The sequence below is a fragment of the Xiphophorus couchianus genome, chromosome 16 (genome assembly GCF_001444195.1).
Source record: "Xiphophorus couchianus chromosome 16, X_couchianus-1.0, whole genome shotgun sequence".
Classification (NCBI taxonomy): Eukaryota; Metazoa; Chordata; class Actinopteri; order Cyprinodontiformes; family Poeciliidae; genus Xiphophorus; species Xiphophorus couchianus.
Window position 1 is genome coordinate 13,299,994 of NC_040243.1, and position 24,978 is coordinate 13,324,971.

The 24,978-nt window shown below is 40.1% G+C and overlaps 2 protein-coding genes across 4 annotated transcripts in view; both read left to right on the forward strand.

The window, feature by feature from the left end:
- Nucleotides 1-18: 18 nt before the first annotated feature.
- gaa (alpha glucosidase) lies at nt 19-12,364 on the forward strand. Of its 2 annotated transcripts, XM_028042348.1 has the most exons (19): nt 19-780; nt 1,451-1,602; nt 1,722-1,887; nt 2,022-2,118; nt 2,859-2,978; nt 3,096-3,214; nt 3,599-3,730; nt 3,941-4,051; nt 4,148-4,261; nt 4,393-4,477; nt 4,861-4,978; nt 5,154-5,287; nt 5,401-5,552; nt 5,660-5,808; nt 5,904-6,045; nt 6,837-6,935; nt 7,200-7,364; nt 7,568-7,720; nt 7,845-12,364. In XM_028042348.1, the coding sequence occupies exons 1-19, from the start codon at nt 268-270 to the stop codon at nt 7,908-7,910; spliced, it is 2,787 nt and encodes a 928-aa protein (XP_027898149.1). In that variant the 5' UTR covers nt 19-267; the 3' UTR covers nt 7,911-12,364. The 2 variants fall into 2 exon arrangements, with proteins under 2 accessions (XP_027898149.1, XP_027898150.1); XM_028042349.1 differs by lacking the exons at nt 7,568-7,720; nt 7,845-12,364 and adding an exon at nt 7,040-7,091 and having other exon boundaries at nt 7,200-7,310.
- The window catches only part of tbc1d16 (TBC1 domain family, member 16), a 28,744-nt gene continuing 12,714 nt past the window's right edge, over nt 8,949-24,978 (forward strand). For both annotated transcript variants that reach the window (XM_028042350.1, XM_028042351.1), the window contains exons 1-7: nt 8,949-9,044; nt 14,726-14,938; nt 15,677-15,839; nt 16,201-16,506; nt 23,543-23,737; nt 23,844-23,991; nt 24,085-24,249. In XM_028042350.1, coding sequence (XP_027898151.1) covers nt 14,758-14,938; nt 15,677-15,839; nt 16,201-16,506; nt 23,543-23,737; nt 23,844-23,991; nt 24,085-24,249 — 1,158 coding nt within the window. In that variant the 5' untranslated portion in view covers nt 8,949-9,044; nt 14,726-14,757. The remainder of the gene's footprint in view (nt 9,045-14,725; nt 14,939-15,676; nt 15,840-16,200; nt 16,507-23,542; nt 23,738-23,843; nt 23,992-24,084; nt 24,250-24,978) is intronic.

The following is a 24,978-nucleotide window of genomic DNA, read 5'->3' on the forward strand; positions in this document are numbered from 1 at the left end:
ATTAGCATTTTAGTTTGTCCTAGCACGCTTGCCTTACTATTTTTAGCTTCTCTGTTGCTACCTCTGTAGCTGCTGTTGGCTTTGACATCGTTACAGCATTATTTCTCCTGTCACTTATTTTTGTTAATAACAGTTTAATTTAAATTATACATATGCCACCGTGCATCGGGTCTTTTTTTTATTGAGTCATATGTTTTTAATTAGCAGCAATAGCTTTGACATAGCACGGTGTGCTAAACAGGAATTTATTTAAGTGTTTTGAAAAGGATGGGTATTTTGTCTACCACAGTGCTCCTCCTTTCTCTGTCTTTGTTAGCGTGTTTATACAAGGATCTTTTGTTCAACAATGAAGGCAGACTCGTTAGGTCAGGTCATTTTGATCATTATGAAGTCATGCTACGTAAAAAGCCTGGTTATTCTTATCCCAGAGAACCAAAGAGTGACATCCACCGAGATATTTCCCAAACAACCGAAAATTCCAGAGAACCTGAATGCACCACAGCTCCAGAGAGTCGGTTTGACTGTGGCAGGGACAGGTTGTTGAGCCAAGAGGAGTGTGAGGACAGGGGATGCTGCTATGCTCCTCTACCTGGATCTGCAGGACCACCCTGGTGCTTCTTCCCTGCCCTGTACCCAGGCTATGACATGGGACCCCTCACCCCCAGTAAGAAGGGTCAGACTGCCACCCTGACCAGGGCCAGCCCTTCCTATCTCCCCAAAGATATCGTCACTCTGAGCCTGGAAGTCATAGCGGAGACTGCAAGCTGCTTTCACGTTGTTGTGAGTATTTAAAATCAAAAATGTGCGCAATTCTTATCATTTAAAGTGTTTTTGCACCCAACACGATTTCTCAGTGCTTTGCTTAGAGCTTTCTTTCAGTTTGTGGTTGTTTATGCCAGTAATTGAATATAATGCATTAGATTTAAATGTTATTATAGCCTGGTTCCGAGTTTGTTTTACAGTACCCTCCAAAAGCATTCATAACCCTCGAACTTTTTCCACATTTTTCACATTACACCCATTAACTTCAATATATTTCACAGAGATTTTATGTGTTAGGGGAGCACAATGTGGTGCATTATTGCAAAGTGGAATAAAAATGATATGTGGTTTTGAAAATAAGTAAAGTGAGATGTGCTTTTGAATTAAGCCACTTAATTTTTATAGTATTTGTGATGATGGAAGGTGAACCCCGTTTATTTCCAGTGTTTAAATAAAACCTCTAATTGATTTAGTTTAGTTATTTAATTGGGTAACTTCTGCGGATAATTATTTGCACACGTCAAATGAAATAACCAAAGAAAAAAGGGAAATGTTTAAGTGTATAAATGTCTCTTCCAAGACAAGCTCTATTTAAATAACTTTTTTCAGGACTTTTAATCCTTCACCTGTGATTATGTGAATGTTTTTGGTTGTTTTTGGGTTTGAGTGACATAAGTTTTCTCTGTAGTTAAAGGATCCATCCTCTCAGCGGTATGAAGTCCCCCTCCCAGCTGGTAGCTTTCAGACAGAAACATATGCCCAGGATGTTCTCTACACAACCGAATTCCAGCATGATCCCTTCGGTTTCATAGTGCGACGCAAGTCCAATGGAAGGGTTCTGTATGTATCTCTGTCTTTAATCCCTGTGGAGGTCATGCATGCTCAGCCTTTCCTGTCTGCTGCCATTATTAGTAAGAAATTGATAAAAGATTATCTGTGTCTTTGCCTTCTGAGTTTAGTATGAACACCACAGTTGCTCCCTTGCTGTTTGCTGACCAATACCTGCAGCTGTCCACCTCTCTGGCCTCCTCCTTGGTGTCCGGCCTTGGAGAACATTACACCTCTCTCGTCCTGGACCTCAACTGGACATCATGGACTCTTTGGAACAGAGACATGGCACCACATGTGAGTCTGTTACAGTGAGTGCACCAACCTGAGTGCACCAAGTCGGTTTCCAAATATTAGCAGCAGAATGATATTCAGCAGAATGAATTGTATGCATTCCTGCTGTATATATAAACTTCTGTCTTTCACTACAGGCTGACGCTAACCTCTACGGCTCCCATCCATTCTACATAGTGCAGGAAGATGACGGCTTAGCACATGGGGTTTTTCTTCTCAACAGCAATGCAATCGGTAGTCCTCTCTTTCCCTCTGCACATTGTTGTTGACATAAATTATTTTACCTCTGAAACATGTGCAAAATAATACATTTTCATGTATTGTCTCATCTCATCATCCAAACGTTGATGAGATGTTGACTCTTGACTGGTGCAAGTTTCTTCACATAATTTTCTTACTGGATAATAAACATACTATTCTATAGTGCTTTGCAAAAGGTATTCATACCCTTTAAAGTTTTAGCATCTTTTTACATTATTATCTCCATAATGACATATTAGGGCTATTGTAGATCATAGAAAAAAAATACTGCATCTATCTTGAATTAATTTCTGACCTGCTTTTCTGTCCTTGATGAAAGATTACCACAGCATGATGCTGCTACTACTATGTGTCGACATAGGGACAATGTGTTCACAATGTTTTATTTTCTTTACAATAATTACATTTCACAAAGGAAATAAATACAAATGAAAACCCCACTTTTCAAATTTTCTTTTGAAAACTATGGATATTTGTGTCACTTCTATGCACTAATGTGTGACTGGAGGATGCTGGATGTAGACGGAAAACAAAAAAAGTAACCTAAAACAGAGGTTTTTAAATGTAAACTGAGATGCGTAATAAAACTCAGTGAAAGCTAATCAAAAACCTCCGTAATCTTTTTGTGATGTTTCTTTTTTTAAAGTCTCTACTCTGCGGACATATTGTATCTTATATATAGTATATGCAACTCCTTTGAAATGTCCCTGTAGAAGTGATACTGCAGCCAACACCAGCTCTCACATGGGTATCCACTGGTGGAATCCTGGATCTGTACATTTTCTTGGGTCCTGACCCTCAAAGTGTGACACGACAATACCTCCAGGTCATTGGTATGTATTTTCCTGTTTTACTGAGCTCTAGTAACACATATCCAAATGGTACGAGACATACAAACATGTATGTGACTTGTAGCTTTTGAGTGGACATTGTTATGTTTTTTTTTCCAGGGTATCCCATGATGCCTCCTTATTGGTCTCTGGGCTTTCATCTTTGTCGCTGGGGATATACAACTACTAATGCAACCCGCATGGTTGCAGAACGCATGCACAGTGCAAACTTTCCTATGGTAAATGAAACAAAACCACGTGCTAATTGTATGTAGGAAAAAATATACTTGGTCTTTTACACATTTTTATTGTTAAAAGTCTACATATCTGAGTTTAGTAATATGTTAGATTCTTAATTATGTCATAAATGTTAACTGCATGCAGAAGAATTTTCCAGAAGTGATCTGGAAAATTTTGGTTTTATTTTGTAGAAACATATTAAAGAACTTTAAAAATTAAGTTTGCAAATACAGACAGGATCAGTAATTTTATTACTTTTATAATAATACAGACAGGATCAATTATACCAAAATCAGTCGGACTTTGTAAAAGTCGAAAGTATAAATATTTTGATGCAGTTGCTTCATTTATTTTTGAGAGTATTTAATATTTTTCACCTCCAGGATGTGCAGTGGAATGACCTGGACTATGCAGACAAGCGAAGGGTGTTCACCTTCGACCCTGTGCGATTTGGTGATCTTCCGGAGATGGTCCAGGAGTTTCATAAGAAAGGCATAAAGTACATTCTCATTCTGGTAGGACATCTTTAAAATTTGACATTTTTAACTATTACAGTTTGTTTTAATAAGAATTCAGAAAGGAAGCAGGATCTACAACCATTTTTTCACAGCAACTTCAATAAAATGAAAGTAAAAGTAGTCGTTGACCAACTTATCCAGTAGATGGCAGAAAAACTCTTTTACAGTGAAACTCCAGTATTTTATCTTGGTTTGTTTCTTCCCTAGGATCCGGGCATTAGCAGCACCAGCCTCCCTGGAACATACCCGCCTTTTGAAAATGGTGTGAAACGAGACGTGTTTATTAAGAATGCATCTGGAGACATTCTGATAGGCAAGGTTTGAGCCCATTTTTAGATCATTATATTGAGTCACCTGAGTACTAAGCTCTTCATTTACCTTCACATAAGCCAGGTGTTTGTCCTGTGCACACAGGTTTGGCCCGGCCCAACAGCATTTCCTGACTTCACCAAACCCGAGGCCAGGCAGTGGTGGGAGGACTGCATCAGAGACTTCTTCTCTAAAGTTCCTGTAGATGGTCTGTGGATAGTGAGTACACAAAAACAAAGAAGCATACTAAACAGATCATTGGTTTACATCTAAAGGACATATTTTCTGATTGAGTACTTACAAGCTTAAATCTCTAAAATAATTGACATTGTGCTGTTGCTTCCTACCAGGATATGAATGAACCGTCCAGTTTTGTCCAGGGATCAGTGGTGGGCTGCCCTGACAGCGAGCTTGAGAAACCACCATACACACCTAGTGAGTGTATTAGATACTTATCACTGGCTTGCAACTATAGTAGCCCAAAAAAGTATTCACACCTCTTGAATCTGTATATATTTTGGATTTTATTTAACGAACTAACTAAATGTAATGCACAATAGGGATGAATAAAAAGGCTTTTTTAGATTTTTATTTGTGAAATTATTTGAAATTAATGTAGTATATCTTTTCACATAACAATTCTTCAGTACTTTATGCCACAGAATTACAATAAAATATTTTGAAGTTTGGGATAACAAAAAAATCTGAAAAAGTTGAAGGGGTAGTAGTACTTTATAGCTGGAAATGAAAAAAAAAAAAACTTTCTTTCCCCCAATTAGATTGAAGCTATAAATCTTCTCCAAATATCACACAAACAGGGGTGGTTGGAGGCCAATTGAACTCAGGAACCATATGTATGTCGGCACAGCAGCAGCTGTCCAGTCATTACAACCTGCACAATCTGTACGGACTGACTGAAGCGTATGCAACGCACAGGTCAGACTATGCAACCATGTTATTATTACTTGAATTGGTGTTACTCTAAAATAACACAAATTCAACAATTCAAGAATAAAGAGATAAAAACTACAATAAAGCAACTTCTTAACATGCAAATGTAGGTATTGGTTTTGCTTCACATTAATCCTGTTTACTATGTTTTCATTCTCAGCGCTCTCATGAACATTCAGGGGAAGAGACCCTTTGTTTTGTCTCGCTCCTCGTTCCCTGGCATCGGGCGATTTTCTGGAGTGTGGACAGGAGATGTGAGGAGTGACTGGGAGCAACTTCGGTTCTCCATCCCTGGTGAGTAAATGCCAAGTGTCAAAGGTCATGCCAGTGCATATTTGTGGAAATTTAGTCTCAATACAAACGTGCGCCAGAATACAATGGTTTCCCTTTGTATTATTTTTACATAGCCGTTCTGCAGTTCAGCCTGTTTGGAGTCCCCCTGGTGGGAGCGGACATATGCGGCTTTGAAGGCAACACCAACGAGGAGTTGTGTGTGCGATGGATGCAGATTGGCGCCTTTTATCCATTTATGAGGAACCACAATGACAGGCCCAATGCTGTGAGACTCAAAGTTTATGTGATTGTTTTTATAGTGTAATGGGGATTTGTGAGCGTTTGTTTCATATTATGAGAAGTTTCCCTGTTTTCACTTGTCCTGTCCCTCAGCCTCAGGAGCCGTTTGTATTTGGACAGAAGGCCCAAGCAGCCATGCGGACTGCGTTGAACCTTCGCTACTCCCTTCTCCCGTTCCTCTATACACTCTTCCATCGCGCACACACATCTGCTGACACTGTAGCTAGACCCCTCTTCATGGAGTATGTACTTTCTTCTTCTGTCCTTTTAATGTCACATGAAACTAAAATATCTCAACCCCTTTTCATTCCTTTCTCTGTGTTTTTGTAACTCTCAGGTTTCCCACCGACCCTCATTGTCGGACCATAGACCAGCAGTTCCTGTGGGGGAGTTCACTTCTCATCAGTCCTGTTTTAGAGCAAGGGGCAGTAGAGCTGAGTGCGTACCTACCTGCTGGAACTTGGTACCACCTGCACAATGTAAGTAGCAGTGCAGTCTTTGTTACTTATGAAAGTGTTTACACCTTTTGAACCTGTTTATATTTTCATTTTACAACTACAACCACAAACTTTGATGTGCTTTTTGTTTTGGAAATCTTTTTACACAAAAAATTGGATAAGTGCTTTTGTGTTTAGCTCCCTTTACTCCGAAACCCTCCATAAAGGTCGGTGCTACCGATTTGGTTCCTAACTCACCCATCCATCCATCCATCCATAGAGTCCACTTGTGTATTTTAAATCACAGAATAAAGGTGCTCTGCTAAAATGAGACCAAAATTAAACCTTTTGGGCAAAGTGCAAAACCCCATATGTGGTGGGAAGCCCTCTGCAAAATATCTGAGACTATAATAAAAGATGAAATAGTTGTCATGTGTTTGAATGGTCAAGTCAAAGATCAGTGCTAATTGGTAAAACATAATGCCTAAAGATTAAAATCAATTCTTTTCATAGGCTCTCTTCATCCATTCAGACTGATCTTGAGCTATTTTGCTAAGAATATCGGGCAAAAAAGATCAGCATTTATAAGGGCAAAGCAAGTAGAGAAATGTCTTGAAAGACAAAATAATGTTCTCACTTTTTTAATTGCAAGAAATGTTAAAAGTCATACATAATTTTCTTTACACATCACTATTATGCACTACTACTGTTGGTCTATTACATAGTACCTTGGTAAAATACATTGAAGTTTTTGGTTATACAAAATATGAAATGCCATATGTAAAAATTTAAAAGACCTTTCTATTTCACTTATATCTCTTGCTTTCTCACAGGGTCAGCCGTTCCACAGTAACGGTCAGTACGTTCAGCTATCGGCCCCGCTGGAAACAATCAATGTTCATGTGAGGGAGGGGCACATCATCCCCCAGCAGGTGGGAGTCAGCTCTACAGAATTACAGAGAAAGTAGCTTGGATTTTATTTCAGTTTTTGTCTCGGCTTAATGGATAAAGTGAAAATTTGTTCCTCGTGTTTTAGTTTACAGGATTTGCTTGATAAACTGCACAAATCAGTCTGAAGGTTAATTCTGGTATGTTCATTAGCTTGATAGTGTCTTTCATAACGTGTTGCTGTATTTCAATAAAAAAAAAAAAACTGTTTTGAAATACTGCATAATCTTCTTTTGTTTTCTGTGAAGGAACCTGCTTTGACCACAGCAGCTTCACGTGAAAACCATTTCTTCCTGACGGTGGCGCTGTCCACTGGTGGCTGGGCACGGGGGGAGTTGTTCTGGGATGACGGAGACAGCCTTAGAACTTTTGAAACACAAAATTATTGTTATGTTAACTTCACTGCTGGACAGGTAGGTACAGTGGTTAGCAGAAGTATTCATACCACCTTAACTAAACCCTTTCGAGACGTTTGAAGTCTGTTTAATGCACCTTAAGATGAGAGTGAAGTTGTGTTTGATCTGGAAGTTTTAATCATTGTAAATCCTAAATATGATTAGGAATTTATTTGGACTCTGACTAACAGATGTGTTTAATTATTTCTGCTTTACTTCAGTCACAGATAGTCAGCAACCCTCTCAACCTCAATGGAGCCTTGGCCAGTCTTCTTCTGGGAGGCGTCCAGGTGTTTGGTGTGCCTTCACAACCTCTTTATGTCTTGGTTAATGGCGAGAAAGTTATAGACTTTACGTATAAGACGGACACAAAGGTGAGTTCTGGGTCAGACAGTACTTTTTGCTTTGATGCTTTTCAATTACAGCAAAAATAATAATGCCTTCCAGTTCACCATCTTGCAAACTGAACCACATTTATCTTTGTGCTTGTTCTTGTAGGTTCTAACAGTGACTCCTCTGGTCTTGCCTATGTCAAAGACATTTACAGTCCAGTGGGTTCTTTGATGCACCAAATTTGTCATATTCTTTGCCTTTGCCCTGTGCTGCTAAAATGATCAGCTGCATTATTCTGTCATCACACCAGCAGATTTTCTTTAAGCCTTTGCATGTAAACTAAAAAGTCATTTGTTTTTTGTTTTTTTTAAAATCAGGATCAGTTATATTGATCCTATAAAAATAGTTTTGTAAATATTGCTTTGTAAATAGTGTTTGTAAAATATGCACAAAAAAAGACATTTTTATCTTGTGATTTTACTTTTTGACCTTGATAAGATGCTCTATTTGCTTGCTGATAATACTTTATTACTCCTCAAAGTCAAGTCACTCCACCGCAAGATGCATTACTAAAAATAAATTTATTTAAAAAATTCAAATTACAAATTACTGAATTTGCCCTCAGAATTTATGGATTTATAAATTTCAAAGCATCAGAGTAAAGACAGATTAATCCAAATACATTCCACTCTTTCATCCTCTTCTTTGAGTTGATGTAGTAAACAAAATCCTAATGAAATTTAAGGTTGTAACCTGAAAATTTCTGAAAAAATATCCCTCGTTATGCATATCTTTTGAGGTCGCTGTTGTGTTGTCAGAGACCGGCTTTTAACAGGCAGCTGAAGACAGCAGAAGTGTGATGATGCTCTGAATCCAGCTCTGGTCCTGATGGTGGACCAGAGTTACAAAAGATCTAAAATCCATCATAAAAACCCAAATTTCCAGTTATGCGTCAATAATACTACGTGCCGGAAGTAGCTATATTTGAGGAGTGATTGGTTAGGGGCTGTGACGTAAAGTCGAGACATTAAAGAGGCAAAGATATTTCAGGAAGTAAAAACCATTGTATTTTACATTAAAGTGTCAAGCATGTTTCAAATATAAAGGCATATGACTTCTTAAAGGTCATTTTACTTTGAAAGTCCAGAGCGGAAGTGTGTACTTTTGCCATTGAAACAGCAGCAGTTAGGCGTGCGGCGGTGCCTCATACAGTGATAAACCTCTGCGATAAAAAAAAGAAAAAAAGAGAACTGAGTTGATATTAACCCGAGCTAAACCCGTGGAAAGGAGCCGAACCTGGGGCTCTGTCCGCTTGCAGAGATGGTTGTCCGGAGTGGGCTGTAGATTCCTGCGGCGGGACTGAAGGTGAGAGCTCTCCACGCTGCTGCTGTATCTGTTCATTTATTCCTGTCGCTGGAGCAGGTGTATGCACACCAGTCACTGTATCGTTCACTGTGGCCGATAAGCATGTATGTTTTTTACATGGTGTGTATTGCAGAACCTCAGGCGTGCCTCTGACAGCTAAAATATTCACGTTAGAGGTGGTACTGACAGAGTCCCTGCTCGGACATGCAACCCAGAGGAACTAATGTTAGGCCTGGTGTAAATAGCCTTGTCCATCTGCTGCTGTCAGGCGGATGCTGCCGAGGCTTGTCCCGCCATAAGCAGGCTGACAGGGAGAGAACATCCTCACTCACCCAGCAAATACTAAGAATTGCTGCTGAGAAAAAATACAGATGCTAGATTTCCATCTTCATTGAACTGAAAGCTGAGACTCCTTTCTTGTTCGAGCTTTAAACGCATCGACATAAGTATTTATTTTGAATAACTTCAAATTGAATGACAATAAGACTCCAAAATGGAGAAAAAAATTGACCCCTCTTGTTAAAGTCGACACCCTCAAATCCACAATTTATAGTGTAACTAACCCCTATATTAACTTGATGTTGCTGATAAACTGTAAGTATTTAGCGCTCCATCTTCATGTTTTTGTGCAAATTTTGGCTTTTTTTGTGTGTAAATTTGTTTAGTTCTGCAATATTTTGCCTAAAACTGCCTCGGTGCTGGCCTCCTTAGGTCGAACAGTGCCTAAACAGTCAAAGTTTCCTATTGGTTGCAGTGGTACAGCTTAGTACAACCTTATCACAGTCTTAGTCCGGGTATAAAACCATCTCACTCATTGCCTCACCTGGTGGAGAGTCAGGAGTTGGAGTAGTGTGCATGGCTGTGGCCAGCTTTGATCGATTGCGTTACTCAGCTTAACAAATGTGTGATTTATTTCCAGTGTGGACACCAAGGGAATGGCTTTCCTCTGCTCTGACTTCTGACGGTTATTCTGCAGGACACTCATCCCCACGCTTGACGTGTCTCTCGGTTCTGCCCACTTTGGTGGACTTTTTCAAAATTTATCTGGGGATGGGGGTTGTGCTCTCAAAGAGGAGTCAATCGCACTTTAACCCTGCAAAGTTTTTGCTTCACTTAGAGAGGAGTGTTTTGTTTTTTACATGTGGCTCATGGGGCTATAGGAAAAGCAACAAGACATATAAAATATATTTATCCTGGGTGAAATCAAAATATTTTGTTTATTTTGTTTTCTAATGTACCGGTAGCTATATTTATTTTGTGATTTAAAAAAATGCATGTTGTGGTGACTGAATTTTATCACTGCAAACCAGTTATAGAAAAGCAAAGCATAAAAAATGTACAAAAATGTTTGCTTTGAAATACAAATATCAAATTGAAATTCCAGCCGTTGTTCTTTTTAGTTGTCAGGAACAGATACTAAAAGACTATAGAATTGGTTTTGTTTCCTTTTACATATTTAAAGTGATAAAAACTTCAGAAAGAAGCAAAAAAAATTCACTAGCTTTCTAATATTCTACACCTTGTACTTTTGCTTCACAAATTTTGACACACTCCGATCTTAGATATGTAAACTTGTTCAAGATTCTTCCTTCATTATTATAACAATTTAAAGAAAAGCTGTGATGATGATAAAGAGACCAAATGCAATCGTACACCTAATGCTTTACGGCAATATACTAGTGGCTGTCTAACCTCTGCAGGGCTATACATTTTGCTGTTCAGTTTGCAATTGAGTTTCTAGGTCTTCTTTGGATTTAATTTCTGGTCCTGAACCTTTAGGAGATGCTGTATATTAGCTTATGACATAATCGTTAAGATAACATTCCTCCTGAAACAGGAAACATGTTTTTGAAGCACCCAAAAGAGTTTAATCACGACTTAGAGTCCATAAGGATCTTGTTTTTCAGGGTGATCTGTTTTCAGCTGCCCCGGGCAACCTCGTGAATAGTGGATATGAAAGAGAGATCTTCCATTCACATGTCAACAGAAGTGAGAAGCTATCTGTGGCTGCTGCCCTCGCAGGTGAACTTTCTTTGTGTAGTTTTTATTCTCTAATTTAAGGTTCAAAAAATATGTCAGAGAGTTGGTTAAGAAGAAGTGGGTAAAAATGTTCCATTGATTATCGGACAGAGGAAGTGAATCTAGGAAGGGGTCTCACTCCTGAGATGTCTGATGAAACACAGAAAGGTCAGAGGGGAGAGTCCGTCTGTGGGCACACTGAGGTGTTGACAGGATTAAGGATGAAGTGAGAGCAAGAGGCCGCTTTTTCTTATCAGCCTGTGTGAACCTGAATCTGAACCTGACACTGACCCTGGTTGCCCCCGCTGCATTGAAGCTCAGCAGTAAATAGCTCCTCGTTGCTATGAAGCAGCAGAAAACTGTAATGTACAAAGATCTGAATTCCACATAATCAGAAAGTTCACATGGGGTCAACCAACATTTTTCATGTTGTACAGCTGCTGCTGTTACTCTTTCATACCAGCAAGCAGTTTTGTTTGGTGTTATTTGATGAAGCACCTTGTTTTTCACAGTAAATGTATAGATCTGGGGCCTTGCTATGCCTAGATGTAGTTAATGAAGTGGCTTGCAGGATAGAGAGGCCGCAGCACTTGTCTAGAAAAGTTGGATTATTTCAGACTCAGGTCCAGTTGATAGTCTGATTTGATCTGAATTAAATTCATTATTTTGTATATTTCAGTACAAATATACTGGTTCTGAACCAGTGTTTCTTGTTCAGTGGTTCTGTGTTTATTAGTATTTGTTTTCTGGACAGAGGCAATTGACAAAAACTAGTGCTTCCATTATCTCCTGTGTTTTGCACAGACTAAATTGTGCTTACTCTCCTTGTTTTTCTTCCCTATAGAAAGTACTCCTTTCTCAGTACTTCTGCGGCTAGCCAGCCTTTTTTTCTCCTGGACAAACATATTGACCAATCATATTCTGCTATCGCCAGTGCATATTCACTGCCATTACTGATGTCTACAGTTTTTTCTTTTCTTTTTGTTGTTGAAAGTACTCCTCCCTCTTTGCTATTTTGCTTAGCTGTGTCTTTTTCCTGAATCAGGTAAATTGACTACGCTATTACTACCACTAGGTATGTATATTTAGTTTCCTGTCTCACAGAAAGTATCCCTGGCTAAGTGCTTCTTTGTATAATTGTTCTTTTTATTCTGGATTGAGCTATTGATTGAAACCTTCCTGACATGAACTGTGTGTACTCTCAGTACACACACAGTTTTTTAAAATCTCCTTAGAAAGTACTTCTGTTTTTACCGATGGACTAAGCTGAGCAATCAATAAAGCTATTGCTGTCAGAAGTACTCTTGCTTCTGTGTTTAGTTGTCTTTTTTCCTTAACCCAACCTATAACCCTTCTAACGCTGTCACTATCTATATGTGCTCTGTTTATTCCCCTTTCTATTGAAGGTAATCCTCGCCGTTAAACTGTATTGTATTTGATTTTTTTTCTTTTATCTGCTTCCTGTTCTCTTAACCTCCAGCCAGTCGTGACATATAGACACTTCTTGTTAAGAGTCTCGATGCATTTAGCTAGGTTCTTCAATTTTTTTTATCAGTTTGCACACAATTATCTGTTTCTTAATTTGATCTGAGTATTTTAAATATTTTCTTTAATTTTGCATTAACAAATAATCAAAACTTTAAGACTTACTTTTAGATATGAATCTCAGCATTAGCTTACCAAGGTTCTTGAGATAGAAGACACTTTTTTCTGTGCCAACGGTAAATCTCTGACCTCAAAAACAGCTGCACTTCTACTTTTTTTTAGAAGGAAGTGAAATGATTGCCAATCACATAGCTTCTCTTTGAGTTAATGCCCAGATCTTGTGTTGGTAGGCTTCCTGTGTGAGGCTTGGCACCAGGAAGTGGGGTGCCTGCTTAATCAAGTGGTGGTAAACATGCTCCCCTCCCCGACCCCCCGCGTTCTTTCCCTGAGGAAAAAGGAGGGAACATTCCAGAGATAGAGTGGGGAGTATGTGTCAGAGTGTTCAGCCAAGTAAGGAGCAAGGTTACACAGATATGACTTTGATCCAACATGGAGAACGTTAACCATACAAGAGGAGATCAGTGGGATGAACCGATTACAAAAGCAGAAGCTAAAGGAAAAAATGTTAGACTTTAATTGCTTTATGTTTTCTTTTAATACTAGAGGATAAAAAAAACCATTTAAATCAAAGGAGTTCCTTCTGTTACAAGTGAAAGTTTAGTTTATCCCACAAAGCTTTCTCCAGAGCGGACAGTTCAAACTCAGGCAGCGTCACCCGCTGGTCCCAGTTCAGCGCTCGACGTGGACGACATCTGTTGGCTCCTGATAACAGCTTGGAATTTCACACAGATGGAGCAGAGTGTGTTTGCTCACTGTCCATCACTGTGTTTCTCTGCTGTTTGCAAAAGGTGGGAAACATTTAGTCACACACAGCTACGACACACACACACATGCAGGCGCTGAAGCTGCTTTAGTAGATGCAGGTGCACAGCTCTGAGAATCGCTGAACAAGTCAGGAGAGGTGAGGGGAGTTCTGCAGTAAGGACACTGCAGTAAATATTAGCACATGTGTGTCTGAGGAGGGGAAGTTTGTTGAGGATTTCTGCAACTTTAGAGCCAGGCTGGGTTGCATTTGACCTTAAACTCTACACCTCATCTGTCTTTTTAAGTTTTTACATGGTCAGCCATATTTAGTCGAACGCCTAGTAAAGTAATTTGATGTTTAATTCCATCAAAAATAATTTTAAAAAACCCTGCCTTTTAATTTGATCATATCTATTCAGCGGTAAGCAATAATTGTTTTTGACATTTAAGTTTATCAGAATTTCCAGGGACCTTTTTAATCAGTAACTCATCCTCTCACCGGAGGATCATTACACATGCACTTTGTTCATCTATATTGCACATAGAGATGACTTTTTATATATTTCTGACCCAAACAAATGTTTGGGTCAGAGGTCCATAGCTGTGGTCTGGATCTGGACCCTGGTCAACTGCTAGGTTTTAATGGAAGGATTCATTTTCAACCTGTGCATTTACAATTATATTTACAGTAGTTTATTTCTGGACGCACTGCTTTTTCTGCCCTTATGACAGCTGCAGCAGAATTGGTTTAATTTGCTTCAGAATGAGAAAGATTGAGGCACTTTTTAATGCTGTTCTAGTGAAGCCCAAAAGATGCTTTCTGCAGCATTGAAGCTTTTGCTAAAACAAAAAAAAAAAATTTGTTTACAACACAGTCCTCTTTGGTGTCATCTGGTGGTCAAACGTAAGAAGAACAGCTAGGAGCTTCTTTATTTGGTTGGTTTCTCTTCAGAGTTCAGTTGACAGCTTCTGGTTTTGTTGGGGTGACAATTGAGCTGTGCTTTCTAAAAATGAAAGTAAGATTGAACTTTTCAGTGGCAACCATTTGAGGTGGATATTTCCTAAGATAATCTGTGATGCTGTGGCTCTGGTTCCCATCCCTGCATGGCATCACAATTCTTGGAAACACTTGAAATTTTAAATAGCAATATTGTTGGGGTGACGATGTTCATTGAAACTGGGTCAACATTGTGTCTATTAAATAGACAGAAATGATTTTGCCTGATACCCGACCTTCTTCTCTGTGCTCCATCCTTATGAAATACCACATGAGGCTCCAACTTTGTCTCTCTCTGCTCTCCGTCTCCTTTCAGAGGATGGGCTCAGTGTCCCAGTGCCTGAGGAGATGTCTCTGGGTCGGCTCCTTCGGCGTGCCTCCTCCAAGGCCTCCGACCTCCTGACCTTAAACCCCGGGGCGGGGGGTTCATCGTTGCGCTCGGGGCTGGATGGCGAGATCATCTTCTCAAAGAATAATGTTTGCGTGCACCCTGCAGAGCCCCTCCCGGGCCTGGCTGAGCACCACCCAGGTTTGGCTGCACAGATACAGAACTACCTGCTTTTTCTTACACCTGTTTATCATGGAGAGCTCTGTTGAGGTTGGAGGTTATTTGACTGTCTAGTATGACAAAAGAGATGCGTTATGTTGGATTTAAACAATTACCTAAAATGTACCAAATAATAAATTATTATGAGCCGTAATAAATAAGTATACAGTTTCAGTTAGAAGTACACTCCATATTTGAAGGCCTACTGGTTTCTGGGATGTGGGATAATAAACAAAATGCAGTCCACAATAAAAGGTGGAAATTCACAGAATTCACCGATATTGTTAAGTAGGAAAAGCTATGCAGTGGATTCTGTTGTATTTTGGGTTCTTCAGCTCCCGTACTTTTTGTTACAAGGTGGGGCTTGGCTCAGCTCAGCTCTTCTCTTCACATAGACATAAAAAAACTGAGCAGCAATGGCTAAAAAAACTCACTGAGAATCCAACATCCTCCAAAAAACGTGAAGCTCAGCTCAGGGCTCAGGGCTAGAGAGTTTTATAAAAACACCAGCATGTCATGTAGTTCAATGGAGTTGTCTGGGACAGAGTCATAAATAAAAGTGAACTAATGTCCTGATCATTATGGGAGTGTGCACAAGGGTTTATTTTTTATGAGACATATTTTAGTATCGAGTTCAACAAAAACATTTTGAAAAGGGAGATTTTTTTTTAGAAAGAAAATCACTCTTAACATCAACATGGTTTTTATTGCCCCCTGCAGGCTACTTGTGCGTACATGTGGAGAAAGACGAGTGCCTGGGCTCAACGCTGATTCTGACGTGGGTGCCGAATTCCCGCATCCAGAGGCAGGACGAGGAGGCGCTGAGATACATCACTCCGGAGAGTTCGCCTGTGCGCAGGAACGCCCGCCGCAGAGGCAGGAGGTACGAGGGTGTGCACCAGATCAGTGCATATTAACATAATATGGGTGCATACCGGAAATAAAGAAGCATATAAAGATGTGCCAACTTATTATTTTGTAAATAATGACACTTTAATGCAAAGTTAGCACTTTTAATGGACTTTCAATTAAACTTTTAGAGCAGCTTTGCATTAAAAGTGTCATTATTTACCGAATGACACTTCATGACCATAGTCATAGACACTCATAAAGACTCCTTCATGTTCATAACAGGTGTTATGTCATGTTTATGACAATTTCATGTTAGTCTTATGCACACCCCATCAAATAAAGTGATACCGAAGATCATGTTTGTGATGTTTCGAACTAACCATCCTCCGTAGGCCGCGCTCACGTCCTCCAGCGGCCGCTCCAGAGGAAGAGGATGATGAGGAGAGGAACATCACCAGCAGCACCTCAGCCCACAGCCTGGTGGGTGAGAGCGGCTCAGACCCCTCCTCTAACCAGCAGCAGCTTCTTTTAGCCGGGGAGGAGGGTGACGAAGGGTCCTACGAGCTGTCGGACGAGGTGAGCCGGGACAGCACCATGGGCTCCGACTCGGACACCTTCTCCTCGCCGTTCTGCCTGTCGCCTGTCAGCGAGGCTCTGTGTGAGAGCAGCGGCTCCGTCTTCCTGGACCCAGAAAGCAGGTCAGTGAGACAGTGGATGACATGGGTTTGGGGTATTTCTTTTTTGTACATACTTCTGCACAAAATATTACAAATATATCATTATTGCAACATCAGTGTGCAATATTGTTATTTTAGAAACATCTCACCCATTGTACTTCTTCCTTCCTAAGAATAAGCTTTTTATTACTATTTTGGAGGGAAAAATATAAATATTTCCTGATGATGCATACTAGTTTTTCCACAACTATAAGTTTATAGTATTTGTGTACTTACAACTCATAGGTGTTGGTAGTAGATGCATTTTTTGGCTCCTGCCCCATGTGTAGTTTTCAGCCAATTTTCCCTTCATTGCCTCTGATCGGTGAATGGCAGATTAAATAGTAATATGTTGTGTTTCTGTTTTTATTTTTAAAATATCAAACGCCTCAACCAATTGCATTTACTTTGCTGTTCATGTTCAAAACACGAACAGCACTACATCTATTAAAACTCGTATAGCACACTGTTTTTTGTAAAGTATACTATAATATAAAATCTATATTTTGTACTTAGGTTATCTTTGCTGGATAGTATAAAGTTTTTTTTGATGATTTGAAACATTTAAGTGCAACAAAATCAAGCAGCAAAAACAGAATCTATAAGGGTGCAAATACTTCTACATAGCGCTGTATTAAACGTTCCTGTAGATAAATGATAAACAAATTAATTAAATATAGAAAAAAGTTGCAGGATTCAGGTTTAGTTTTTTCCTCTTATTGATAGAAACTTTTACACAGAACAGATTGTATAATTTTCTTGTTTCTTTTGTTACTTTAAATCTACAAAGTGGGTTAAAATTTAAGCGTTCATTTAAAAAATATGTTGGGTATTTTGTTGTATTACTACTTACTTGCACTTATTTGCTTTTGATTATATAGAGCAGTGGTCCCCAAAGTGTGGGGCGCGCCCCCTAGGTGGGGGCGCAGTGCCATTGCAAGGGGGCGCAGGAAGCGGTATGGATGAATGAAAAAAAAAAAAAAATCAAAAACAGTTACACAAAAGTGTTTCACTGTAGAGATAGTTTGTAATGTGTTTTGTTGCAACCTGAAGTGTGAAATAAACTTCAATGGAGTTTGAAAACAAAATATGTGTATAGGTTTATGTCTGGTTGAACGATGTGTGTGCCCAGTTGATTTCTTTTTTCTTTTTGGGGGGAGATTTTATTGTGATCCATAGGGGGGCCCAGAAGAAGATCTATGGGCACCACTGATATAGAGAATGGAGAAGCTTGCATTCCTTAACACTGGATTCATTGTTTCAGACAGAGAGTCATTGTGGCACAAAGTTCTATCAGGTGAATCTGACTGAAAGTTTTACATGTTTAAGACTTGATGAATGTTTTGTTTCAGTAAACCTTTATATGCACTTAGAACTTCAGAGATTTGATATTGAGATCTTTTTAAAATCCTGTTATCCAGCTCATGTCTTCTTGCCTCAAAATAAGTTAATCCAAGCTGATATAAAATTAAAAGTGTCATAAGTCATATAAAGTTGTGTTTAATGAAGTCAGAGGTGCCACTAATTTTGCCTAGTTGCACATATTTGCTTTGATCACATTTTAAATGGTGTCTGAATATGCTTCCTATGAGTTTAGTGCAAAAGCAGTTTCTGAAGACATACAACTGTTTTAAATTGCAGATTAATATATGAAGAGGTAGTAATGACTTTTTTGTATAACTAACTGAAACCCTGGTTATAATTTGTTGTAATATTCAACCAGTTGTCATTCCTTCAGTTGCTCTGATCATCCAGCAGGTGGAGCCAGAAAGAAAAGAATTGAAGGCATTTGGAGCTGTTATTCTCGGGCCACATTTTTGCCTCCAGGCTCTGCAGCCCGAGGCCCCTGAGGGACTGAGAGCAGGTAGATGACTTCAGCAGGAGGGATGAGAAATATTTTCGACTTATTCAAAGCAGCTCACAGGAACATTGATTGTTTCCCCTCATCCGAAGCTTAAACACCACTGAAACTGTGGTGCCTGCACAGACTGCTCTCTAATCTGGGGGAGCCATCTGGACAGCGATTGTGTTGCTGTTTGGACCTCGGAGTCATTTAATTTTATGATTCCCTTCGTGGTTGTTTCCTCACGCAGCTATTCGGCCTGACATGCAGCCCAGAATGTGTGTGCCTGTGTCAGAGAGAGTGAGTCAGTCAGTGTGTGGGTGTGTGTGTGTGTGTGTGTTTGAAGCATTTTTAACCTCTTTTTCTGACCCCAGCTGGCTGTAAGCACTGTTAGTGTGTGACTTGGCAGTGTTGCCCGCCCCGCAGACTCAAACCTTTACTCTTCTTTGCTGTTAGTCTCTGTTTTTGCAACTCTCTGCCACTCAGATGTTTTTTCCCGTCCATCACTTTCCACTACTATCTACTTTGCATCTCTTCTTTTACTTGAGCCGTCACCCACCTCTCAGATCCCCCCAGCCCCTCACATGCACACAAACTCCTCCACCTTTTTCCCCTTCTCTTCCTAAAGTCTGTGTGAAGCCCTTTGATTCCCACTGCTCCCAGGGTTGCTGTGCTGGGCTGAATGTCAGCTCTCCGGATTAGAGCGCTGAAGAGAGCGGAGTGGCAGCCAAAACCCTGGAACCCACTCAATCTCTCTTTCTCTCTCTCTCTCGCTTGCTTTAATTGACACTGTTAAGGGGCCAGGAACTGGAAACATGTCACTTGGAATCATTCAAAGAGAAAGAACCGCGTATGGGAGAGTGAGAGTGGATGAAAAAGGGGGGCAGGATAAGAGGAGAGGGGAGGGAGAGAGCAAAGAAGAAATCCACAGCAATGTCTGTCAAGATTCTTAACAAGTTTCTTTAAAGTTTGACTGTAGATTATGGAGCTGTCAGTGTGTACTTCCTTCCCAAGGCTTTACTTAAGGAACGTGAACATGTGATTAAAGCTCAGCGCATTGGTTTGCTGTGGTGTTGACTTCTGACTTTAGAAAACGAGGCAAGTTCAACTCGTAAACACTTATCAGTGCAGTTCACAACTAGTATAATAAAGAGGCTTTAAGCCATGTCTGATTTTTGTTATTATTTGTCAGTCTTGTAATCTTTAATAAGTACCTTATTTGAACGTTGTTCTTACTCTGTTTTTGTTCAGATCATTTTCTTAAATCACTTAACTCTGACCTATTAGAGAAGATTGATCAAAGCCACTTTTAAAAGACTTTAAACTCTGGCTGAGCGGAGTAAAAGTATAATGTTTAAAGTTTAAAAGTTTTGTATAGTACTTCGTAAAAGTATTAATACTACTTGAACTTTGGTGTGGGGCTGTGTTTGACTCGGATGGCTCTAAATAAAACCCAGAAAAACCAATTGTCTACATTTGTCCTATTAGCCCATGGTAGCTCGGGAAGAGCTGCAGCGTTCCACAAGTCAATGGACCTGAACACATCATCCCCATGGGGAAGTGTGGTGGTGACCGCATCTTGCTGAGGGCATGTTTTGTTAGCAATGAAATGCTGGTGAGAGAGGATGACGATCGATGGAAATAAACCTGTTAGATGCAACAAAAGTGTTGAAATTGGGGTGGAGGGATGGTGATCTGAAACATAAAGCAAGAGCTGATGGCTGTTATTTTTTTCAGTAGATGAGATGTAATTTGTTTTTTGGTTTTTTTTTTTACAGATGCTTCCTGACCAATCTGACTGAATTTGAGCTATTTTGCCAAGAATACATGAAGGTTTTAGTCTATGAAAAGCTGGTAGAAACACGGCCCAAAAGACGTTCAGCCACAATGGCAGTAAAAGGCATTTCTGCAAATAATTGACCACTAATCCATGCCACAATATAAGATTCTAATTTAAAAACAGCATACTATTTACGTTTCACTTCACGATGACGCACGATTTTGTCTATCACATGAAAATCTCTCCCAAAAATACTTTGAAGTTTGTTGCTGTAAAGCGAGGGCTTGTGAAAAGCAGTCTGAGTACTTCTGCAAAGTGTTTTTAAGTGATCTGCTGTTTAGTTAAACTAATGTTCCTCAAAACAAATCTTGACTCATGACGCCATTAAAGTTTCCATCTGACTTTTATGTGCGTCCGTTTGGGATTATTGGTAGATCACGGGTTCTGGCGAGCCGCACTGACCGTTTTCCAGCATGTGGCTGCAGTGTGGCCCACACCACCACCACCACCCGCCCTCTTGTTCTCCTCTGACACTCTGTTCCTTTTGGGGATTAGATGAAGGACCTGGAAGTCCCGGCGGGGGAGGCTTGGGGGTGAGGGCGGGAGGGTGTGTGTGCTCGGCCGTGGTTCTCAGGGTGACCTGGCAGCACTTTCCTCTGGAGAGGAAAAGTGTTATGATGAAAGGCCTCGGGGCCGTTTCGTTTCGCTCTGGCCTGATGGGACGTGCCAGCTACAGCGGCTCGACGACATCAAAACAGCTTGTTTACACTTTGCACAGTGTGGCCTGATAAATGTTTAGAAAGGGCTTGTTAATTCTGACATAAGCTTGTCTCTGTAGTTTTCAGCATGATCTGTGCTTTTCAGTCCATTTCCTTGTTTTAGCACTTTTATGTGCTCCAAGCATGAAGGACAGATGGAATTAACAAGACTTGAAGGGCCTTGTAAACACTCCTAACTTGACAGTCACTGGGGTTATGAAGACAGGACTCCCTCCATATTTCATGTTACTTAACTCCCTTAGCAGACCTCGCTGTGCCTCTACTTCATCCCCCCTCTACCCCAATGATTCACTCTGCGGCGCGATACACGAGACGGAGCGCAGTAAATCAGCAGATAACACAGGGAAGCTTTGCAGCCTGGATTGATCAGGCTTGTTATTTTCCCATCTGCTAACAGGGAAATGATTAGCCAGACATGACAGAGACAGGATGGAAAAAATCAAACTGGCTGCACCCTTTTCACATGAGCACCGAGCTGCCACATGTGTTCGCACCTTTTCAGTAAATAATGTCAAAACTATTTCACTGCTGGGAGATGATTAGTTTTTCACGCCTCCGATATTTGAAATGCCATTTTTAAATTGGGGAACATCTGATTTTTGGTTTTCTGTTGGTGTGTTTCCATGCAAGCAATGCTGAAAATCTTTATTCAGATGCCTGATTCTCAAATGTCAGTGGGTTTAACACGTCTCCCTCTCTCTGCGTTACCATGTCTAGATTCGTGTTTGAGAGTGCATTATGGTCATTAGCCATGGTTCATTCACTTATGTGTAGGGGTGTGTGTGTGTGTGAAAGAGAGAAAGACTCAGAGTAATCAAGTCATTTAAAGCTTCTTACAATATATTTTACTGTTGTGTGCTATGCATGTTTTTGCCAACATATTTTCCCTGTTTTCCTGCATATTTCCATGTATTTGTATGCATAATGTGTGATTGTGTGTCTTCTCCTGCAAGCCGAGGAACCCTGAGCTCAGGTTTCAGTGCCGGGAAAAACACACTCACCATGAGGGGAATGACAAGGGAAATTGGATGGTGGACAGTGTGATTTGTGTGTGTGTGCTCAGATTTTATTGTACGTATATGTGAGTGTGTATTTGTCTTTGGTAGTCTTCATGCATTCCTCCTACTCGCAGCCTCTTGGAGTAATGTAATAGAGATGCAAACATAAATGCAGTCCTGAGCTGCAGATTTGTAATCACTGTGATGCGTCTTGCTTCACATGTTGTTTGGAATTATTTCTCATTGTACATAATGCAAAATGTACAATGAATTTTAAGAGAAATTGACTGATTTTGTTTTTAAGTGTTGTTTTTTCTGTGTTTTATCCTTTAAATTTTTTACTTTCAATTATTTAGATGAACCTTTTTGGTTTGATGACTTACTGACGTGCTTAATAATCAAACATTACAGTGTGAACTCTGTCACACACAAAAATAGTGAGTAACCAAATGAAAATATGAAACTGTACACCCCTGCATGTGTGTACAGTTAATTAAATCAATACTTTCCAGAAACACCTTTTGCTGCAGGGACTCGCAGCTGGTAGGATTTGTCTCTAGCAGTTTTGTTTCTATACAGACTGAAATTTCAGTCCATTCTTCTTTGCAAAATAGCTCAAGCTCAGTCAACAGAGAGTGTCTCTGTTTTCATAATTTGTCACAGTTTCTCACAGATTTCAGTCTGAACTTTAACTGGGCTACTAAAAATATAGCTCCGGCTACATGTTTTAAGGTTGCTGTCCTCCTAGATAGTGAACACCAAGGCATTTGCAGCAGGTTTTCTTCATGACTTTCTTTTTTAATAGCATCCATTTTCTTTTAGCTCCTTCTTTTGGCTAAAGGAAAACATCCACACCGCATGATGCTGCCACCAAAATGTCTCATGGTGAGAATGGTGTGTTCAGACTGAGATGTAACGATGGATTTTTTTTTTAAACTAATAAAACATTAGTAAAAATGTTTTATCTGTATCTGCAGAAAGTCTGATACAATAAGTCATTTTTGAAAGGGAAACAGTTATTTTAAACAAAAATAAGTATCAGTAATCAAATAACAGCTTTGATTTAACAACTTTTTATTATATCATGTATCATCATATGAAAAAAATGTGTCTTTACAGGCATGTAAAAATATTCCACACAAGCATTTAGCAGTATTTTTTTTGAAGTATATTACACTTTTATTCTATGCTTTTTGCTTTTTATTGCACAGAATGTGTAAGTTATAATCAGCAACATATTTACTGTTTACAGGATGTTTGATGGAATGCGCAAAACTTTTTTAACACACTCAAGGCATCTGAAGAACTTGTATCAAAAATGACATGTTAGGCAGTGAAGGGTTAATTGTACTGGATTTTATTTGGAGGCATCAGAGTAAAGGGAGCTGAAGATAAATGCATCCCATGCTTCATCAATTCAATTTGTACAATTTGAAAATCACTTCAAACTTGTGCTCTTTTTTTTGTGTTGGTTTGTCATAAAATTGTGTAAAAGACATCAAAATTTGTGGTTTTACAGCAACAATGTGTGGAAACATTCGATGAGTACGGACATCTTTACGAGGGACATGTGGGGCACAGTGTGAAACTCGTTAAAATCTCGGTCATGTTTTTGCAGGGAACTGTGTGAGGAGTCCATGAACCACTCTGTGAGCTCTGCATCCAGTCTGGACAGCCACGCCCCGTCCGAGGGCTGCGGCCAGTCGCAGGCCATGCGCTGGGAGGAGCAACAGAAGCTGCTGGCTCTGGAGCAGCTGTGTGGAGTCTTCAGGGTGGACCTGGGTCACATGAGGTCGCTGAGACTCTTCTTCAGGTCAGCGGGGAGCAAATGGGAAAAATCCCCTGGGGGGATTCTTACAGGGTCATGAAGTTGAACCGCTTGTGAACTTGTCTTTGCATCATTTATTGTTTTGTTGCAGTGATGACGCGTGCACTAGTGGCCAGCTTGTGATAGCTAGCAGGGAGAGCCAGTATAAGATCCTTCACTTCCATCATGCTGGTCTGGACAAGCTGGCTGAGGTCTTCCAGCAGTGGAAATGCTGCAGGGAAACCCAACCTAAAGACCAGGTCAGACTTAGGCGAAGGTCAACCTCTCCTTTGGGTTTTTGTTGGTAAAACTTCGATTCATTGCTTTACTCCTCTTCCTTACTCTGTGTGAAGGTGTCGGATGAAAAGTCCTGCATGCAGTTTTCCATCCGGAGGCCCACACTGCCATCAGCTGAGACGCACCCCGAGGAGAGGCTTTATAGGCGGGTGGACGTCGCCGCCTGGCTGCGTCACATCAACCACAGCGGGCAGGTGGAGGAGGAGTACAAGCTGCGGAAGGTAAATCTTCTTAACACTCTTAAAGAGTCTGGAAATACGATTTCAGCGTTTTCCAGGAGATTGCGGAAAACATTTGCCACCAAACGTTTTCCGCACATTTGGTGGAAAGGCTGCCATGCAGCAAGAAGGTCCTGCGTTCGAGTCTGAAGCTGTGGGTTTTTCTGCTTTGAGTGCATTAGGTTCTCTCTGGGTACTCTGGCTTCCTCACACAGTCGAAAAGAAGAAAATAGCCCTACCCAACGATCCTGCAAGAATGAGCGAACGTAGACAATGGATGTGTGTTTTCCATTTCTGGATACGGTTGAATAAGGAACATACAAGCCTTTACAAATAGTTGTATGTTTGGACTTTATCCCCTATCGCATCATCTAAATGTTGTCTCCCTCCTCCTTTGTGTCCTTCATTACTTCCTTATTTTTCCCTTGTTTATTTATTCTATACTTCTTTGTATCTTCTTTTCTTTGTTTCTCATGTTTGTCCTTCTTCTTCTTTGTCTTTCTTTCCTTTCTCTCCTTTTGTCTTACCTTGACTCTTTCTATCCTGATTTACTCCACACCTTGTTTCTTTGTTTTCATAATAACCTGTTGTCTGTCTCTGTCCTCTTGTTGCTTTCTTATGTCCACCCTATCTAACTTGGGTCCTAACTCTTTTATTTTCTTTTCTTCCTTCCTTCCTTACATTTTGTGCATCTTCTAAACTCTAGAAAGTCGGGGCTCCTTCCCTCTACAT